Below are 21,204 nucleotides of genomic sequence, written 5' to 3'. Positions count from 1 at the left end.
TGGTTGGCAGAAAGGTGGAGCATTGAGGGAGAGCCACAAGAGGACAAACGGGCGTACATACTCGTACAGCAGTGAGGCACGAGGCAGAGAGAAGACGGGCGGCAAACCGAATTTGCAGCGCAAGACGAGCAGAGACCAGCCGCAGTCCAGCCACCAGCGAAAACTGGAGGAAGACAATCCAGACTGCAGTGCAACGGAAGCAAAAGGAGCAAGCATCGTGCCTCACACACAGCCGGCGGACGTGGGTAGACCGAAAAATCCCACACGCTACGGACCTTATTGAAGCACAGAGAAAAGCCCCGGGGGACGCTCCGACCGTAATGCAATAAGGAAGGCCTGCCAGTGCTGGAACTGGTGAGGGAAGTACCGGCAGCCTAGTGGCGAATAGCACCGGGGCACCACTAAAGTCTTGGCAGCCGTAATTGAGAAGCTGGGACTCGCAGGTGGAACTCCAGCAGTTAGACTGCGAGCACTTGGCACTGCAACACTGCGCCCCAGATAACCGAGGCTAAGAGGGGAGAACACTGCCAGGTAAGGAGATAAGAGCAAGGGTTCACGGAGGGAGGCACCTCGGCCAAGAACTGGTGCAGGCCGCTAATGAAGTGCTAGGACAGACGAACCGCAAAGCTTCCCCCGGGCCCCCAATGGTGCTGGATTAGCGAGAACTGCGCGTTCTGAAGAGCTGCCATCTGTTGCCGCAGGAGTATGCCTGCATAGAGGCGGTGACGGTTTGAGAGTGGAGACTGCAGCCCGACATCTGAATCTGGTAGGTGCCAACGCTGCCCCCCCTTCGCTAATCATAACCCCTATAAACCTCACTAGTGCACGGATAAAGTGTATAGACGATGCTGCAGCGCGATCAGAGGAAGACGCCATGACGAGAGCTAGGGGGAGGTGGAGCCTATGCAGAGGCCACACACATCTCCCTTGAACTGCGTCCCACTGCCAAGCCTGAGTGGGACAAAAAAATGGTGATACAGAGCTGCACACTCCTATTTGAGATAACGCACACGCTACGAGTAACCAGTACAACAATCTCCTGACCTGCTCCCTGGATGCTTTGCATCAAGGAGCGTTGAAGGGATAGACACAATTGACTAGCAGATTTCCTTGGATAGACATCCAGCATTGCACTACGCTTAAGCAGACTTCTAAATATGCTGCTGGGTAGTCCTGCTCACATAGACTGCCCCCAAGGGTGCACTAATTGAAGGCTATGAGAGACAACTGGCAGTCTGAAGACAAGGAAGCGTCTGTCCCACAGCTGCAGCCTGATTCAGTCCAGGAACCCTGCCCCACCTAATGAACATGGTGAGAGACAATATGACTGCCCCTCGGATAGCTGAGATCTGTACATGATACGCAGGAGGCAAAGTGCTGCACTGTAGCGGGTCAGTGTAGAGGAAGACCATGTGCATACTCCTGCTACAAAGACGATATCACATCACCAGTCTTGTGCTACAACATCACACCACAAGACCATGGCTGGCAGTGCTCCTACACATCTGTGGGGGGGGGGGGGGAGTAGTTTTGATTTCAAACGAACCTGAGCATTGATAATAGCGAGTCAGATGAACCTCATATTATGAACTGTAACTCGGGCAACACATGAGAAAAACTCTTGGAAACTATGATAATACAACAACGTTGGACGAAACGCATAGCTGTGGGAGGACACAGCGCACCAGAACAATATACAGACCTACAAATAAGGCCTGAAACGTGCAAGTCCCTTATACGGAACATCCCAGCCCAGCGCGAATGGCCCTAAACCCCCCCCCTTGCGACACCCACCGCCAGGCAAGCCCTGTGGCCTCTTCAACACAGACCAGCACTGGCTTCCATAACGCGGGACTCCTTCTGACACCCAGTGCCTATCAAGCCCCGGAGCCTCTCCGCAGCACAGCCCGCCACTTCAACAAAGCCGCCAAGGTGTCAGACCCGGCAAGCCCCCGCTCCTGGCAGGCGGTTGCACCTCGAACTTCCCGGCGCGGCACAGCTTACAGGCCAATACTGACCTGCAACAACTAGCGGCTAGCAACAGTCAGACACAGCGCGGCCCGATGGACCGGCAACAACGCCGCTGCGACCTCAGCACATCACACCTCAGCCGGACACTCAGACCTACACCCATCATGTCGAAAAAACCAGCGAAGCAAGCAGGCATAGCTACCCTCCGATCCACCCCTGCAACAGACAGATCCAGGAGGGGGGACCGCCTAGAACCAGGGGAAACCAACTCTGGGAGCATGCATGCAGAACCACCCCTGGAAGGCCTGACTCAGGCGGTCACGAAGTCTGACCTCCATGGCCTCCTAGCAGCATTGGCCAAAGAATTTCACCATCACAGCGCTCGAAACAAGAGTGGGGGAACTAGAGACGAGAACAATGGCGGTGGAAACCACCGTGTGCGAGCACAGCTACGAAATTGAGAAGGGGGCAGATAGGCTGAGCGCACTTGAAGCCTGTTGAGAAGCACTCGAACTCAAGCAGGAGGACTCAGAGAACCGCTCCCACTGCAACAACATTCGCCTGAGGGATCCCCACATCCATTCCAGAGGCGGACCTCTAGCATTATGTGGGCGGTCTTTTCCACTTCATAATCACCCTGTCGGACAACTCCCCTCTGGTGCTCGACCGGGTCCACAGAACTAGATCTAAATCCAACGCCTCGGCACCGCCGGACTTCCTGGCAAGAGTACACTACTTCAAGGTCAAGGAGATCATCATGCAGTAGGTTAGGAGCTCCCCCCGCGAATACAGTTCAGGGGTGCCTCAATCGCCCTTTACCAAGATCCCGCCGCCACCACACTCCTGAAAAGGAAAGCACTGAAACCAATGACGGAATGGCTGAGGGGAAAAGGGCATATCATACCATTGGGACTTCCCCACTGCCCTGATTTTCCCCTGGAATGGGAGCGCCCGCCACATATGCAAACTACATGAGGCAGAAAAACTACTGAACCCGGCAGCAGGGGGAGAAACCAACAACGAGGAAGCGCCCTCAGACCAAGAAGACCGGCAGAACTCTAACCGGTCCTAGTCCCGGGTGGAGAAGCGCAGTCAAAGAATCAGGGGACCCCCACTCAAAGGCAAGCGCCTAAGCAACGACGACTAAGGTGGGGCGACACCGACACCCAGGTTCCCCCGGAACCGACAAGCATTGCCAAAAACCAGACGCCAGCCACTAACACTGGACACGCACCAAATTCTTGAAGTAAAACAACACTTCAACCTCACATACAGCTTTCACCACCATGTAATAGAGGCCTAAGGGTCTCCTCCTCAAAGGACTGGGTTGGCTCAGCCGGAGGCCCTGTTGGTCGAAGGCTGGCCTAGCTGACCAAGTTTTAATGGGAGGATTAGAGGGGTGGCCACGGAGGGGGGGGGCAAACCCCCCAATACAGGTCCCAGCTCACCTGGCAGCCGCCCGCACAGGCCGGCAATTTGCAGAGCATGATGGTGCCCACTAGCTGCAAACTGCCCACACCGAAATGGGGTCATCCATCAAGAACCTGACCATGATCACCTGGAATGTCCAGGGCCTCAACTCCCCCAAGAAACAGAAGTCTGTAGAGCACCGCCTGACCCAGCTAGAGGCAGATGGTCTTTTTAGAAGAAGCCCATCTCTTAGCCACGGACGAACAGGGAGTCAAATACCAAAGGTTCCCTAAAATATACTTTGCATCCTCTGTCCAGAAGAGGGGAGTGGTGGCAGTCCTGCTCAGTCAATCAGCGGCACTGACAAAGGTCACGGTTTCAAACGGGACCCCGAGGGCAGATTCCTATTGATTAAAGGCCTACTGGTCGAGCTCCCATTAACCATCATAGCAATCTACTGCCCAAACGAAGCCCAGGAGCGCTTCCTACGTAGGATCCTCCCAGTCATATCATCCTTTGCCGAAGGCAAACTACTGATCGGAGGGGACTTCAACCTCACCCCGGACCGAACCATCGACAAGACCTTGCAGCCCACCGGAACAGACTTCACGAAGCCACTGGGGTTTGCGGAATTCCTAAGGGGAACGGAGACATCGACGCCTGGAGGCTGGCGACCGACGAGACTCGCGAGTACACCTTCTTTTCGCATGTCCACAGGGGTCTCTCTAGGATAGACCTTCTACTCATCTCAAGTCTGCTGTTCTCAAGCATCATGAACATCCACATCAGCCTGAGTGTGATCTCCGACCATGCGCCGTCATAGCGCAGCTCCAGATGGAAGGCCTACCAACACTGCGACACAGAGCCTAGAAACTGTAGGACTATCTCCTCAGGGACATTGCAGACAGCCAGGAGTTGTCGGGAGCGCTCACTAAATACTTCACGGAGAACGTGGGAAAAGGGCCTATAGAGGCTATGGTGTGGGATTCCATGAAGCCAGTGATCCAAGGGGTCGCCATGAACTGTTCAGCACACAGGTGCCGGCACCAGCTAAAATCAGAAGAACTGGAAACGGAGGTTGCACAGAAAGAGGCAAACCACAAACTACACCAATCAACAAGGTCATGGAATGAGCTACGCAAAGCTAAAGAGGCCCTGGAGATGCACCTGGCAGACCGTACAGCTTGAGCGTTGACGTACACGAAGCAGTACTATTACCTGAACAGCAATAAAGCTAACTGCCTACTCGCACATAAGCTCAAGAAAATACACATCAGGAACAACATTGCAGTTCTACGGGACCAAGGCGGGACCCCACGCTGCTCCGAGGCCGAGAAGATGACCATCATGACCGAGCACCATAGGAAGGCAATGTCGGGGAACCCTACGGAAGCGGCAGCACATGCCACCTACCTGAGCACGATACCAAGGCCACCCGCCACCCAAAGATGGACACCCTGGAAGACCCTTTATCCCCAGAGGAGGTGTCTGAAGTGATCCGCTCTATGAAAAACACTGCTCCTGGGCCAGACGGGCTGCCCGCGCCATTTTACAAGAAATTCACATCCTGGCCCCCACCTAGCTTCACTTTTCAACTCCTTCCTCGAAACTGGCTCCACCACCCCCTCCATGGAGGAATCGGTCACAGTTTTGATTCCAAAACCAGGAGCAAACCTAGAACTCTGCGAGTCATTCTGCCCAATTGCTCTACTGAATGTAGACTCAAATCTTCTCGAAGTTACTGGCACGCAGGCTCGCCGGGATCCTCCCAGACCTCATTCACCCGGACCAAACGGGTTTCATTCCCAGACTCAATACATCGGACATCAGGCGCACCTTAAACATTATTAAGACAGCCAATAAAACTGGAGAAGAGCTAGTGGTGGCCTCGCTCGACACACACAAGGCGTTCGACATGCTGGACTGGGGCTAGATGAGGGGAGACACTGTCACTACGGAATTGGCCCAAAATGTTTGAAGTGGACGATGGCTAACTATCACCACCCCACCACAACCCTATGGATCAACGGCGCCAGATCCCCAAGAATCGAAATCACTAGAGGCACACACCAAGGCTGCCCCTTGTCACCTCTTGTCTTCGCCCTGTCAATGGAGCCATACACCTCCAGAATCAGGCCGAACCCGGCAATCCTGGGCCTCAAATTCAAGGATGATACCTACAAAGCGGCCCTATATGCCGACGATGTACTGCTAACACTTACCAAGCAGCCAAGCACATCCCTCACTGTGCTATGGGAGGAGCTAAGCAGCTTCAAGTCAGCATCTGGGTTCTCCATCAACCTCACGAAGTCCACAGCACTGGGCATCAACATTCCAAGAGCAACGCTGGACTCTATAGCGGCCTGCCTCCCAATCCCATAGGCCAGATCCCACTTAAACTACCTAGGCGTCCGCCTACCGAAGCTAGTAGAACGCACCTACAAACTAAACCTCCCGCCCCTGCTGAAGGACCTGCCGTCGGATATGGCCCGCTGGCAAGATCAGGAAATATCCTGGCTAGGAAGAATCGCAGCACTCGAGATGAACTTGGTCCCTAGACTGCCCTAACACTGCCAAGCCCTCCCGGTAGCAATACCCAAACAAGCCAAACAGAAACTGCAAGCAAATATGCTTAATGTGTTGGGGGGGGGGGGCAAGAAGCCTCGAGTAAAGAGGAAAGTCTTACTTAGGAGCCCCGGGTCCAGAGGTCTAGGAGTCTCTGAGGTCGAAAGGTACTGCCTAGCCGCCCAGCTCTCAGCGGCATTCATATGGCAACCTGGCATCAACAAGCGCCGCTGGCTAAAGCTGGAGGAGGACTGGAGCCAATACCCTCTGGGATCCCTCCCACACATCAAATGGCCCAAAAATCCCCCGAACGCTGGGCCCCTCTCGACCACCAGGAACGTGGTAAGCAGCTGGAAACGGGCGGCAAGGAGGTGGAACTGCAGGAGCACGGTGGGTCCACTCTCTGATCTGGGAGAACCCGGACTTCTCCAGCATGGGGTCTGGCATGGATTCACATGCTCATGAATATTCCCCGTCGTCAGGCTGGGAATCCTCGGTAAAGAAAAAACCAGTATCAGTTTCGTTTCTGATCTGTCTTTCGTAGTAGCAACCAATCACTGATCTCTGCGTCATACTGACCACAGCCAATGACTGCCCTCTACCTAAGCCCCGCCTCTGGCAGCCATCTTCAGATTTTTACTGCACGTTCAAGTGTTGGGATCCTCGTGCTATTGCTCTCGAGCGTTAGTGCTATTTTTTTCACGTTTTTTCTCAAAAACTTCGATTTTTTTCGGTCAAAAAGAGCCTCAAGCTCCACCGATTCTTCATCCGATCAACGGGGACCCGTGTCGGATTCGTCTACGCCCCTCAAGGGTGAAGATTTCGTCAAGCTACGCTTTTGGAGGACTCCAGAAGTTTCTCAGGCCCATCTCGGACATGGCCCAGGAGAAGGGAAGCTCGACGCCCGGAAAGCTGTTCAGGGTCTGCCCTGGATGCCAGCTTCAGAATGTCTTTAAGGAGGACGAACACTACTTTTGTCTTTACTGCCTACATGAGGACAAGACGCACGTGGAGAAGGACTGTGTGTTTTGCGGCAATATGTCGGAGCGGACCATGAAGGACCGCCATCAACGTCTCGCCAACTGGCTGGAAGGGAAGAGCCCGTCAGGCGAGAATAAGAGGAAGAAATCCGAGCGGTCTTCTAAGACCTTTGAGGACGCCCCGGCGACAGGGGTCAAACACAAGGCCAAGCACCGCGGGTCCACTGGCACCGGGAGCGCCGAACGGTCGGGCGCCAGGCAGGGCGCATCCTCCCCGGCACCATCAACCACGAGCCAACGCTCTGGTTCAGGTAAGAGGAAGGCCGAGCACCCGGCGAAGCTCCTGGAGAGGCCCCGGTCGAGCTCGAAGGCCCCATCGGAGGGAGAGCGAGGCAGTGTCCCTCCACCCCCACGCCCCCAGGAGAAGGCGGTGAGCGCACCTAAGGTGGTGAAAGCCTTAATCCATCCGGCCAAGGCCTCTATCGAGACAGTCGCGGCGGCCCTGGCTCAGCCTGTGGAGGCTACACCAGTGGTGGCGACCTCGGGGCTCAGTCGCCCTGCCACCGCGGAGGGAGTCCTCTTTTATGCCCATCGACAGGACCCCCGTGAAACCTCCGACGGAGAAGAAAAAGGGGGGGCAGGAGGTCGTCGTGGATTCGGCCTCAACCTCTGAGGAAGAGCTGATCGAGGTCTTAAGCCACGGCGTTGGCGTGGAAGAAGACCAGCCCATCGGGAGAGATCCCGACGTAGGAGACGACGATATCGTCGACGGGGCCCCTGACCGCCCGTCGGACTCCCCTCAACCAGCGCCGCAAGACAACTCGGCGGCCATTTTGTTGGCTATACAGTCCTTATGCTCGGAGATAAGGACGAGACTGCCGTTACCACCAGCGGAGGAACTGCTCCCGACGGGGGACCCGGAGCCAGGCCCTTCTGGGAGCCCTCCCCCTAAGAGAAGAAGGATTCACCCTCCACCTCCTTTTCAGCCATCGCGCCCTTTTCAGCCCTCCTCCCCGTCCACGACTCATGGGGATGATACGGGGACTGACACGGCCGCGACGGGTACGGACGACGAGGTTTACGACGAGGATCTGCCGTAGTCACCTCCCACCCGGGCTTCCCCGCCAGACGAGATTGGATCGTTTCACTCCATGATCGCCAGGGCATCCGAGCTCTTCCAGCTCTGCCCGGAGGAGAAGAAGGAAGGTTTCCTTTATCAACGGCGCGAGGCCAAGAGGAAGACGGTCCTCTCCGTGCCTCTACTGGACGATATTTGGGATGAGGGCCTCGCCCTCCTCAAGAACCCATCCACGACGCCGGCTAGAAGGGATCGGTACGAGAAGAAGTACCGGGTCCCGGACGCGGCCCCCTTGTGCCTCTGGGCACAGCCGACCCCCGACTCCGTCGTCTCCGCGGCGGCCAGGAAGAAAGTGGGGCGGGGTGCGGCTTCCACGTCGACTTCTCCGCCGGACGGCGAGGGAAAGAAATTGGATACGATGGGACGCAGGGTCATCTCGTCTGCAGCGACGACGATTAAGGCGGCCAACGCCTTGGCTATCGTAGCCCGCTACGACAGGGAGCTGTGGTACAAACTGGCCCCCCTGCTGGACTTCCTACCGGACGACAAGAGGGCGGATGCCCTAGAGATCTTGCAGGAAGGTGAGGTGGCGACGGACCACACCATTACGATTGCGACGGACATCGCCGACACTGGATTTCGCCAGTTGGGCAACGGTGTGTGCCTTAGGCGGCGTGGATGGCTCAAGGCTACTGACTTCCGTCAATACGTGCAGACCAGAGTCTTGGACATGCCGTTCGATGGAAACAACCTGTTTGGGAAAACAGTGGACGATTCCCTTCAAGCCATCAAAGTAGACACGGAGACGGCCCGGGCTCTTGGTGTTCTCCAGCAACGGTGGCCGCCCTTTCGGAGCGGCGGAGGCAAGGGTGCCTCCAAAGGTTCTGGCGGCGGATTTTCCACCTACCGTCAAGCGGCCCGTTCGTCGTCGCAGGAAGCTTACAGGGGACGAGGCAAGTCAGGCGGACCCCGCCGTCGTCGCCAAGGAGGTCAAGGCGGCAAAGCCTCGTCGAAGCAGGACTGAACCGGCCGTGGGGTCGGGCCCCCACCGAAGCACCCTGGTGGGAGGCTGGCTGGCGAGCTTCGTCAGCGTGTGGGAGTCCATCTCCACCGACCGTTGGGTGCTGGACGCCCTAGCCCAGGGTCACGCGCTCGAGTTTCAAAGAAGGTGCCCGCGCGTCCCCCCTGTGGCCAGGAAAGAACTTCACGTCCCTCAACTTCTCTTGGAGGTAAAGGCGATGCTCAGGAAGGGCGCCATCGAGCTTGTCCCAAAGAGGCTTTGGGGCTCCGGAGTTTACTCAAGATACTTCCTCGTGAAGAAGACGACGGGAGGATGGCGTCCCATCCTGGACCTACGACGACTGAACAAATTCATCAAGGCACAGAAGTTCCGGATGGTCACCCTCCAACAAGTCCTGGGTCAGCTGGAGGAGGGCGATTTCCTGTCGTCGTTGGATTTGGAGGATGCCTACTTCCATATTCCCATCCTAAAGGGACACCGAAAGTTTCTCAGGTTCGTGGTCCAAGGGCGTCACTATCAGTTCAGAGCCCTTCCCTTCGGACTAAGGTCGGCACCCAGGGTGTTCACCAAGTGCCTCGCACCGGTGGCGGCGCAGCTGCGCCGAGAGGGGATCCACGTCTACCCCTACCTGGACGACTGGCTCATCCGAGCCAAGACGAGGGAGCTCGCCGTGGAGCACACGGCAAGGACCGTCCAACTTCTCACGGACCTGGGATTCTCCGTAAACTACACCAAGTCCCACCTGGTGCCCGCGCAAGACGCACTGTTTCTGGGAGCAAAGCTCGACACAGTGTCGCTTCTGGCCTTCCCGTCGGAGGAAAGGACGAGGGCCATTCTGGGCAAGGTGCAGCGGATGCTGGTTGGGGACGCGGCCAGAGTGAGGTTCATCAAGTCCCTCCTCGGAATGATGTCTTCTTGCATTTACCTCATCCCCCTGTGAAGGCTCCGGATGCGCCCGTTGCAGGAGTTCCTGGACGCGCGCTGGATCCAGACGACGGGCAGCTTCGAGGAGAGGATCACACTCGACGAGAGTTTCCGACGAGCAATCCGGTGGTTGGGCACCACGCGCACATCTGACGGCGGGCATGGACTTCCAGACCCCCGGCCACCAGGTGACAGTGACCACGGATGCCTCCCTGGAAGGGTGGGGAGCACACACCGAGAATCTGCACGCGAGAGGTATTTGGCTCCCGACGGTGAAGGCCCTCCATATCAACGTCCTGGAGCTCCGTGCAGTGTTTCGGGCCCTCAGGTCCTTCCTTACGTCCCTCAAGGGCAAGGTGGTGAGGATCTTCACCGACAACACCACCACCATGTTCTACATCAGGAAACAGGGCGGAACCAGGTCCCCAGCCCTGTCCAGGGAGGCGCAGGATCTGTGGCCCCAAAGGATGTTTCTGGTGCCGTTTCATCTGGCAGGGATAAAAAACACCATCGCCGACTCACTCAGCAGGGAGCTGCGCTCGTGCCACGAGTGGGAACTACGACAGGATCTAGTGGACCGCCTCTTCCGACGGTGGGGCACACCCCAGATCGATCTGTTCGCGACGGCGACAAACTCCAAGTGCCGGAGGTTCGCCAGCAGGTTTCCCCAGCCGAGGAGCATGGGCGATGCTTTCTCGTTCCCCTGGGAGGGCCTGTTCCTATACGCGTTCCCTCCATTGCCATTGCTGATCCGGCTCATCAACCAGCTCAAGAGGTCCCGGTGCAGGATGATCCTCGTCGCACCTGCGTGGCCGAGGCAGATATGGTTCCCGGACCTTCTGGATTTGTCAGCGTCCCCGTCAATCAAGCTGCCAGTGGACGAGGATCTGCTCTCCAGGGAAGGAGGCGCCATCCTCCATCACGACCCGAAGTCGCTGAACTTGCAGGCCTGGCTCCTGCAGCGTTAGAGTTTGGAGGATACGACATACCGGCTGACTACAGAGAAATGCTACGGACACAAAAGGAAGAGGTTCTCTGTCTGGTGCCACGCACAGAAGATTGACCCTCTAAGGATCACGGCTCCCCAAGTACTGCCGTACCTACTGACGCTGGCCAAAGCTGGACTGGCGCATGCGTCCATCAAGATTCATCTTGCTGCGATCTCCCGATACACCAGAACCACGGGGCGGACGTCCTTGTGGTCTCATCGTCTGGTGAAAGAGCTCATGAAGGGACTGTTCAGATCGTTCCCGCCGGTGAAGGCTCCGGCCCCGGCGTGGGAGCTCAACGTGGTGCTGACCAAGCTCATGGGACCTCCGTTCGAGCCTCTGCACTCGGCCCCGTTGAAGTTCTTGTCGTGGAAAACAGCGTTTCTTGTGGCCATCACCTCCGCACGACGGGTGGGAGAGATCCAGGCCCTTTCCTGCAAGGCCCCGTACTTGACTTTTCACGACACAAGGGTAGTGCTCAGGACGCACCCCTCCTTCATGCCCAAGGTGCCGTCGGACTTCCACCTCAACGAACCCTTGGTGTTGCCTGTTTTCTTCCCGTCGCCTTCATCGCCGGCTGAGAGGACTTTGCACTCGCTGGATGTGGCTAGAGCGCTGAAGTTCTACGTGGACCGCACAAAGGGGTTTCCGGAAGACGTCACAACTCTTTGTGAACTTTGGACCTGTCAATCAGGGGAAGGCTCTCTCGAAGGCTTCCATTTCCAGATGGCTCTCCGGCTGTATCATGTACTGTCATCGGTTGGCAAACCGACCCCTGCCTGGCCGTCCGAGAGCCCATTCCACCAGAGCGATCGCAGCTACCACGGCGTTCCTATCTGGTGTGCCCTTGCTGGACATCTGCAGGGCTGCTACGTGGAGGTCGACGCACACCTTCACGAAATTCTACTGCGTCGATCGGGATTCCAGGGAGGAGTCCAGGGTCAGCCAAGCAGTGCTGCGCAACCTGTTCGCCTAAGGTGAGCCTGGTGAGGAGGTAAGATTTGCTTAATGTTGAGTTTGATGTGATGCTTAATGTTGAGCCTTTGCCACCTCCCGTGGTTGTGCATGTGTACTGCTATGTATTCTTTATTCATGAGCATGTGAATCCATGCCAGACCCCATGCTGGAGAAGGAACAAGTTACTTACCTGTAACTGTTGTTCTCCAGCATGGGTCTGGCATGGATTCACATGCGAACCCTCCCGCCTACCCCTCTGCGGCTCTTCACTTGGTCATACTGCCACTTCACGTGCTACCAAATCTGAAGATGGCTGCCAGAGGCGGGGCTTAGGTAGAGGGCAGTCATTGGCTGTGGTCAGTATGACGCAGAGATCAGTGATTGGTTGCTACTACGAAAGACAGATCAGAAACGAAACTGATACTGTTTTTTTCTTTACCGAGGATTCCCAGCCTGACGACGGGGAATATTCATGAGCACGTGAATCCATGCTGGAGAACAACAGTTACAGGTAAGTAACTTGTTCCTTCACCCCAGGCCAAGGGCAGAACGTTTTTTCTAAGTGGAAGGCGGGCGGCCTGCAGCGCGTAGCTGACTTCTACGAAGGAGACTCTCTATTCGCCTTCGAGGATTGCAAGAGAAAATTCCAGGTACCGGAAACCGAGAGGTTTCACTACACCCTGCTCCATCATTGGTTGTCACATGACTCAATGAGAATACATGGGCACAGAGAACTGACGGCACTGGAGCTCACGTTAACGACAACCCCACCCAGCGGGAAGATTTCCACCTTGTACAGGCTGCTGGACAGGGCAGACCCCGACTCCAAGGAGCCCTACATGACCCAGTGGGAGAGAGACCTAGGCTCAGAACTAGACGGGACCAGCTGGGAACGCATCTGGAGTAGAACCCACAAGACCTCTAAATGCGTAACAAACCGAGGTAGCCATTAAGGTCTGTTACAGGTGGTACATGACACCAGAAATCCTTCACAAATGCAACCCCGCGATCCCGCCACACTGTTGGAGGGGCTGCACGGACACAGGAACGTTGTTCCGCCACCTCTGGGAATGCCTGAAGGCAGAGAAGTTCTGGAGGGAGGTCCTGGAGCAAATCCGACAGATCACAGGCCTATCAATACCATGGGACCCCGGGTTTGTCCTACTGGGAGACAAGGGAGAAAGAGTTCCCGATGACCGGCAACCTGGCGGACCTCTGCACACACCTACTGTCGGCAGCCAAGATTGCAATCGCCAAGCTGTGGAAGCTTCGGGAAGGCCCAGCAATCCCTGTGTGATGGGTCAAATGCTGGAACATGGCCGCAGCGGAGAAAATTACTGCCATCCGGCTGGGCAACCAAAACAAGTTCCACAACCCCTGGGGCCCATTCCTGGACTTTGTGGAAAGATTCCCGGGAGTGGCCAGACATCCTCCAGCGCTCTGATGGCTAACTAAAATGGACTAACATCCCAGCGGCCCCCTGGACTGGCGCACATGACTACCTACCCTATCGCAACCACAGCACCCAAACCCTGTAACTTCGATCTGAGATTGACGCGACCCCTCCCCCGTACCACCCTGGGACTCGCTCCCCATTCTTTTTCCCCCCTTTCGTTTTGTCATCTTTTTACCTCAGCTGAGGCATGTTTTCTTTTTCTTGTTTACTATGTTTCACTCAAAAGCATGTCACAAAGAATAATGAAGCCTCTGTTGTTTAAATGCCAATAAAATGTTACATTGAAAAAAAAAAGATGCCTATGGAGTTTGGCAGACTCCACAACAAACAAAAAAATGTGTTCAAAATCACATTAAAATACATGACAGAGTGGGAACAGAGGGTCTCACTCTCTCCAGGCAGAAAATGAATGTCAGAGAGTCCAGGAAAAGAGCTAGGGGTCTCTAAGGTAGAGAGGAATTGGCAAATTTCTGAGAATTCTCCCCAACACCTGCATGCCAAGTGTCGAAGTTTCCTCGCAGGACTTCTGATAACCTCGAAGACAGTGCTCTTCCAGGACAGCAGCAGAAGTTGGTCAACAGGCCTTTTTCGTACGGGTCCACGGCCTCCTTGCACGTCTTGCAGCTTAACAGGATACTTGGCTCCTTCAGGTTTCTTCCTGGATCTCTCAAACTGGTGCAGGGGTACTCTTATCCAAAAGCCAGGTAGGAGCCAAAACACCCACTAGCCAATCAAAGATCTGGCCCACACACACCGCAGCAGTGGTCCAATCAGCTCATGCATACCATTCAGACACACTGAAACCAGTTTGTCAATTGGGACAAGACAGTCCCAACCCACCTCCTGGCAGCAAACGCACATGGCCCTGCTTTAGCCCGCAAAAAGCCTCAACTTCCCAGGGCACTGGAAGTCTGTATAAGGATTTTCCTGTCCTTATAGGCCAATAAGAATGATTTGTGAAAAGATGGCCAAGGGACAAACGAAATAACTTGTGGCACAGCCACAGTAGGGAGCCAAACGCGGTAGACGTGTTACGTGAAGGCTAAAACAAAATGCACTAAAAAATTGCTGAAAGTAACTGCTGCCTCCAGCTTGTCCCTTTGCATACCTAAAGTAACCAAAAATCCTCTGTGTTGGTCTAGGGCAACATAGTGTATCCTTTTGTACTGCATTGTAAGATGCATTGTGCATGATAAAGAGTTCCCAAAAGTAGCAAAGTAACAAGACTAAGGGAAACTGTTTTCCAGTACTTGCAGCCTGAAGGACATGTCAGTTTCCCCATTTAAATGAGCAAAACCCAACGTAGTGAAGCTGAATGCTTAACTGCACTGCAAAAAGAGCAGGTCAGATTAAAAAATAAAAACAAAGTTTCAGGTCCATAAAAATGGAGGGATAGGTGCTGTAAAGAGAAATCTTTCCCAACAGTCTGCAGCGCCCTCACTGCTAACCATTGCTTATGCAATTGTGACCCAAAGTGTTGAGTATATGATAATGAGTTTGTCATCATTTTCAGTAACTATACATTTTTAATCTCAGAAAATAATTCTGAGCATGCATATACATTTGTAAATATAATTTGGCTACATACGTGGGAATAGTTTACACGGCACACCATAAGAATACATTTGATGTGTGTGAACAACTGTGAATCTGAGGGTGTAGAATCTTTCTTCTGATAGGAATTACATTATTTCTGATAGGGATACGGTTGTTCTTCATGGAGTGGCGTCCCAATGTGCCTTTATGTCTTTAATTTTCCAACCCAGTCCTTGTGTATTCTCAGTAAAGGAAACCTTATATTGAAAGTTTCTCAAGCCTTAACATTTTACTTTCAAAGATCTTAACTTTTCAGATAGGCTTGGTATTGACTTGTTGCTCTGTGTTCTTGGCCCTGGAAGGAAGCCTGCTAAAGTGACTCTGGCTAGATGGACTGTATTCTGAATTTCTCGTTTCTACAAGCATCAAGAAATTGTTGCTCCTCGGTTTTTGCACCACAGGCTTTTCAGTATTTTGATAAATCATGTACTAATTTCCCTAAACTTTCCATTTCCATATTTCAATTGTTTTGATATTGGGTTGCAAAGTCTGGCAGGCATTTATTAGCATTTTGTATGCTTTTATTGCATGTTTCTGTAACATTTGGAACATGTTGGAAGTCTTCATATTAAAGTCAATTTACCTTGCATTCATCCCCTTCCTGTCCATTGTATAGGATCCGCCAGATTGGCAAGAAATATTGACTTATTTTAGAGGATCAGAGTTGCAAAATTATTTCACCAAAATCCTGGAGGATGACTTGAAGGCAATCATAAAGCCACAATACGTGGACCAGATCCCAAAAGCTGCCAAGGTTAGTGCTCTGGCGCAGATTGTTTTGCATACAGAGTTTGATGAGAGAAAAAAGTTAAACTTTGTGGTTCAATGTAGTTTGTTCTGCTTGAACAAATATCTGTGCCGCTTCTTAAAAGCTGTTTTGAAATTTGGCACTCTTCCATCATGCCTCTATTGGCTCTTATCCTTGAATATATAATGCATGTTAATCTATTCTTCATTGGTTCATTACAACAGGGAAGTGTGGGGACCATCTTGGACAGGAAGGATGAGACAAAAACGCAGACGGTTGTATGCAGTCAGCTCGGTGAGTATTTTTTTTTCATGTGGATTCTCCCTTCTGGGGGGAACATCTACTCTAATCTAGTAGTTCTCCCCAAAACTGCTCAGGAGATTTGCCTTACGCTCAGCTTCTTTTGGGTACATCAGCCTGTTGACTCCAGCACATTCTCCTTTCATCACTGCCAATTCCTGCTTGAGGCTTAACGGCAAAGCCTAAACTCACCAAGTTGGAATTGTACACCTTCTCCAAACACCTCCATTAGTGAGATTTAACCACAGCCCTCTGAGGAGGGAGATGTAATAATGTATTGTAAGGGAAAGACTGAGTTCCAGCCAGGGTAAACCATATACTTAAGTATGCACTTTAAGGTAGGGAAGAGTTGAAATCTTTTAAGCCCCCAAGGGCCCCAAACAGACCTTCATGGTCCCATTTAAACGCCTAGAAATAGATAGGTTCAATTTGACCAGTGTCGTAATACATTTGTATGGCAGGGGTGCAGTGCCGTGACTGAATGCATTTAATTCTGCAGTAAATTGAGTAATTACCAAAATTCTAGTCTTTTGTGAAAAATTCCAGGTACCCACGGGAATCAACGAAAGATTACAAACCCCATGTATGTACCTATTTTAACAATGAAGGAGTTCTAAAGTTTGTAGAAGTGCCTCATAGGAATAAACGGTACAAATCCAATTGGTAGGGCTGCGGTGTGAACGCAGGTAAGTCTTGTTCTACCACGCAGGTGCTGAAAAAGAAGCAACCAAGCCCATGGATGCCAGAGGAGATGCTCTTGAGATCTAGTCCAAGGTTCGAGACCTAGCTGTCCATAGTGGTAGTGTGCAACTGCTTTGTGGGGAGGAATTCATGTGCAACTGCTTGGTGGTGTTCGGTCCCAGCTCTTAATCATGCAGGAGCAGACAATGAGTTCTCCAGACCCCTTAGTCCGGTCCTCCGAACCATCTTTTTCACAATTGCTGAGGTGACCAGCCCAGGGGGAAAGGGAAAATAAAAAAAGAACAGGTTCCTGCTGCTTGCTCTCTGATTGCAGGGTTCCAGGAGGTTTAGGGTTCAGCAAATGAACACAGCTGTGGTCTTTCACTAAAATACATTCTCAATACCTCCTCCCCTTAGTTACCTGTTATTGCTTCCACGATTGCTTGGAGGTACTTTTTGATCTCATTTGTATTTTGACACCATTGCTTCTGGAGTTTTCCCAGATGAACCCTTTAAGGCTGAACATTTCTTTAGGGAAATCTGTTTTTCTCCTGAAATGTCTCGAGTATATTTTGTATAGCTCGCAGTTTGAGTTGATTTTAAAATAAATGTTTTTTCCTGCCATGGCAGTCTGTCTTTATTCTTACTAAAAGTTTTCCTCTTTACAGAGTCTTTCCTTATTTTCGGGGACTTCTTGCCCTGCGTTAACTGTTCTTAATGTACAACTGTTTCTTTTCTGTAATGCCTTGCCACTTTAAATTTAGGATCTTCCTTTTACTTCTTTATTCAGCTTATGTTGAAGTTTTCAGATCATAAGTTCTGAATTGCCTCCATGCAGAAAGTTCCTGATATTTTCAAACAAAAATATTTACATTTTTATGAGGTGGATCAACAAGGGTTTCTTCTACAATGGCTCTGCTCCCGCGCACGATGCCGGGGGAACTTCTGCCTCCTCAAATATGCTTGTGGCAACTCGAAACCAACATGCTCAGCAAGCCACAGATCGTTGAACGCTGCACCTTCCTCCGTGCTCACTGTTATTCCTGACCCTGCACTTTTCTCTACGCTCACAGTTGTTCTGTACCTTCCTCTAGTTAAATTGTAAAGGACTCCCTAGGCTGCTCAATGTTCTTTTCTCAGAAATTACTGAAAATGATTCTTAAATAAGATGCAAGTCTGGCTAAATTGCAGCGCTCTAAAAAAAACGTATTTAACTAAACTTGAAGGTTACATAAATAAGTTCAAACACGATGTACATTTTTGCATTTCAAACACTTGACTTGCATTAAATGTTTGTTTCCCTAATTTGTCTCAGCTCTTATCTGAATGTTAAATGTTAAAGATATTTGTACCGCGCACCGTCACCAAAGGCGTTGGGCCCCAGGTGCTCTGGCGGATCTGCAAACGAGAAGGTTGGATGGGTTAGTAGGGTGAAGAGGGAGTAGGATAGTGAGAGTGGTGGTCTGTTGGCAGCTTTAACTCGGTATACACCGTGCGCTGAGCTTTTGGTGTGAGTATCGGAGCGATGTCAGTCCTTGTGCTGTTGGTGCAGTTTGTGTTGTAGCGGTGTGGTGAAGTGCATGCGGCTTGCGGTGCGTGAGGTGATTGTTAGTTTTGAGTGAGTTAAGTATGTAGAAAGTTGTGAGCTTTTTTTGGTTAATGGGTTAGATGTTTTGCAGCTAATCACAGTATGGCTGAATGCCTGGGTTTCGGGAATCCTGCCTGGTGTGAAGTCGGCTAGACTTTCCTGCATAATGGGGGAGAGGCCCACGACCCAACAGAGCAATTGAGTATAGTACCTTACTTTGCTGGATTTGAGAAACAGTTGAATAATTCAGTAGAGTCCTAAAACACAGCTAAAATCAAGAGTCCCACAAAGAGGGAGAGAGGCCCACCCGTGACAGAAATTTCAGTTTTGGCGCCACGCAATCCCTGTTGTATTCTAAAGAACTATGTCTACTGTTGTATTCTAATGAACTATGTATAGTGAGGTTGGAGTGTCTATTCTCCTCATGTGTCGGAGCAGGAGTAGTGGTCTCCTCTTACCCTGCCATCTAAGTGAATGTCTGCTTGAACTTTCGGTGTGGTACGGGCCGTGATGCTGTGGATGAGTCGTCGAAGTGATTTTGTCTTGGTCTGACTGTGTTCAGTCTGTAGTGTCCTCCTCTTGTAGCTATCGCTGAGGATGTCTTATGGTATGTCGGGAGGTGCATTCTGTTAAATTTCGGTTGTTTGGTGGGGACCGAGGTCGGTCTCTTTATTCATCGTTGTTTAGCGGTGTGGGCGTTCTTGTGGGTGGTCTTCTAGTTATGCAGTGAAGAGCCAGGATTTGAGCAGTTTCCTGAATACTTGGTAGTTTCTTGTGTTATGTATATTATTTGGTAGGTCATTCCATGTTTTCGGTGCCTGGTGAGAGAACGAGGATCCTCCGAGCTCTGTTACTTCCAGCTGAAGACTGATGGTCTCAACCTAAGCTTCTGCTTCCCTGGTATAACTTATTCAGTTGCACTTTAGTTAAATACTGGAGCTCTGTATACTGCAACCGTCCTTGAACTTGAATGGAATGAAAGGCAATTTAGAATCATCCTCTAGATTCCAAAACTACCTCAACACCAAAGAGCCAATCATTGCTGCTCTGCTTGCCTACCATTTTTATTGGGACACTCCAGTATCCTGAAAGGCAGTGTTAAGGAAAAGATTTACTTGACCGGCATTACCACCCCATAACAATAAACTTAAAAACTTGCACTTCTCCCCCTAATCCAGAACTCTGTCTAAAGTGAATAGTTAACGGGAACCTGATATTGGGCACCACCAATCCCCTCCGTAATGTCCTGTGTCCCGGGGCCTGGTTTCTCTGGGCAGTGTTGACGGAACCTTCTGACCAATCGTGGGTAATGAACATCCTCCCTTGCCCACTTTGATCTTTCTTCTGGACCATGCACCTTCCAATCCACCAGATATAACTTCTGCGACACCACTCTAGAATCCAGAATTGCCTGCATTTTGTACTCCCTACCAGAATCTTCACTCACTGGCCCGGGCATCTCTTGAATTCTGGTATCCTTCCTGTATGGTTTTAAAAGGTGAACGTGGAAAATGGGATGTACCTTGAGACCTGAAGGCAACTTCAATTTCACTGTAACTGGAGACTGGACTCGTTTGATCTCAAAAGGACCTATGTAACAGGGATTGAACTTGTTTTTTCCCCTTAAGAGTGATGTTCTTACTGGAAAGCCAAACCAACATGCCCCCCCTTATACTCTGGAACATATTGCCGATTGCGATCAGCAAACTTCTTTTAGCTTGGCTTATTCCTTTGTAATGCCTCCATGGCCCTCTTGAGATTCTCACCCCTAGCCTTCAACCTGCACTCAACATCGGGAACCTCTACCTCCTCCAGCCTTGCCTCCCTAAGAAATCTTGGATGAAAACCCTGATTCAGAAAGAACAGAGGCATGGACATATAATCTTTGGATGTATTATTGCGAAATTCTGCCAGTCATAACTCCACCCAAATTTTACCCGACTTTATATAACAACATAAGTATTTTTCTAGTTCTTGATTCACTCTCTGTTTGACCATTAGCCTCGGGATGGTAACTTGTGGTCAACCTCAATCTTTAACTCTTTGCAAAATGCTTGCCAGAATTTAGACACAAATTGAGCCCCACAGTCGAATGTCGCCTGAGACGGCAAACCATGTAGTCTCACTAAGTTCTGTAAAAAGGCTTGCGCTAAGGAAGAAGCCGTTAGGGGCCCCCTTAATAGGTATAAAATGACTTGATTTTGACAGAACATCAAACACTAACAAAAATGGTAGTACAAACCTTGTCCGGGGGCAGATCTACAATGTAATCTAGGGAAATCGTATGCTACAAGCGAGGTAGAATGGATAGCGGAATTAGAAGGCCTACAGGTTTTTGGTGCTCAGACTTCACTCGGACACAAATCTCACAAGTTCTTACATAATGCAAGGTATACTTATGCATTCCTTCCCACCAATATTCTCTGCGTAGCAATTCCTTTGTTTTTCTAAATCCTAGATTTCCCGCTAAAGGTGATTCATGGTAAAGTTTTAGCGGCTCCTCCTGCAGTTCTTCAGACGGTACAAACAACCTTGCATCCATGCATGGTAAACCACTCTTTACCAGGTGTTAAGCAGGATTGTATGCAGTAACACTGTGGGAGACTACACCCGCCTTGTCCTCTTGGTATTAGGTAACCCCCCTATTGGTATAGGTCTGAACTACACAAGTTGGTAGAGTGACTGAGCAGCCAAACTTACCGCAAGAGTGGTAAGTGTGAGCTGTAGCATCGAAATCCACAATTACAAGTATCCAAAAACATTTACTCAAGGTTTTCTAGTAAAATAATTACTTAATGGTCAGTTTTAAATAAGCATTCTTTAAAAAGCGGCAATGTACAACAATAAAAATACACTTCATAATAAGTTCTCAGAATCAAGATAAGTAGGTACATACTCTTTAGAGAGTCTTCATACACACTTCCTACACTCTGAGGTGTC

At 51.4% G+C, this 21,204-nt stretch overlaps 1 protein-coding gene across 1 annotated transcript in view; it reads left to right on the top strand.

The window, feature by feature from the left end:
- Positions 1-21,204, top strand: part of ABCE1 (ATP binding cassette subfamily E member 1) — a 670,940-nt gene that overhangs the window by 253,419 nt on the left and 396,317 nt on the right. Inside the window, exons 6-7 of the mRNA XM_069631213.1 lie at positions 15,564-15,701; positions 15,920-15,989. Coding sequence (XP_069487314.1) covers positions 15,564-15,701; positions 15,920-15,989 — 208 coding nt within the window. The remainder of the gene's footprint in view (positions 1-15,563; positions 15,702-15,919; positions 15,990-21,204) is intronic.

This window comes from Ambystoma mexicanum, chromosome 6q (genome assembly GCF_040938575.1).
Source record: "Ambystoma mexicanum isolate Mex_15411 chromosome 6q, UKY_AmexF1_1, whole genome shotgun sequence".
Lineage (NCBI taxonomy): Eukaryota > Metazoa > Chordata > Amphibia > Caudata > Ambystomatidae > Ambystoma > Ambystoma mexicanum.
The sequence above is the reverse complement of the archived record's forward strand: the minus strand, read 5'-3'. Positions and strand labels throughout refer to the sequence as shown.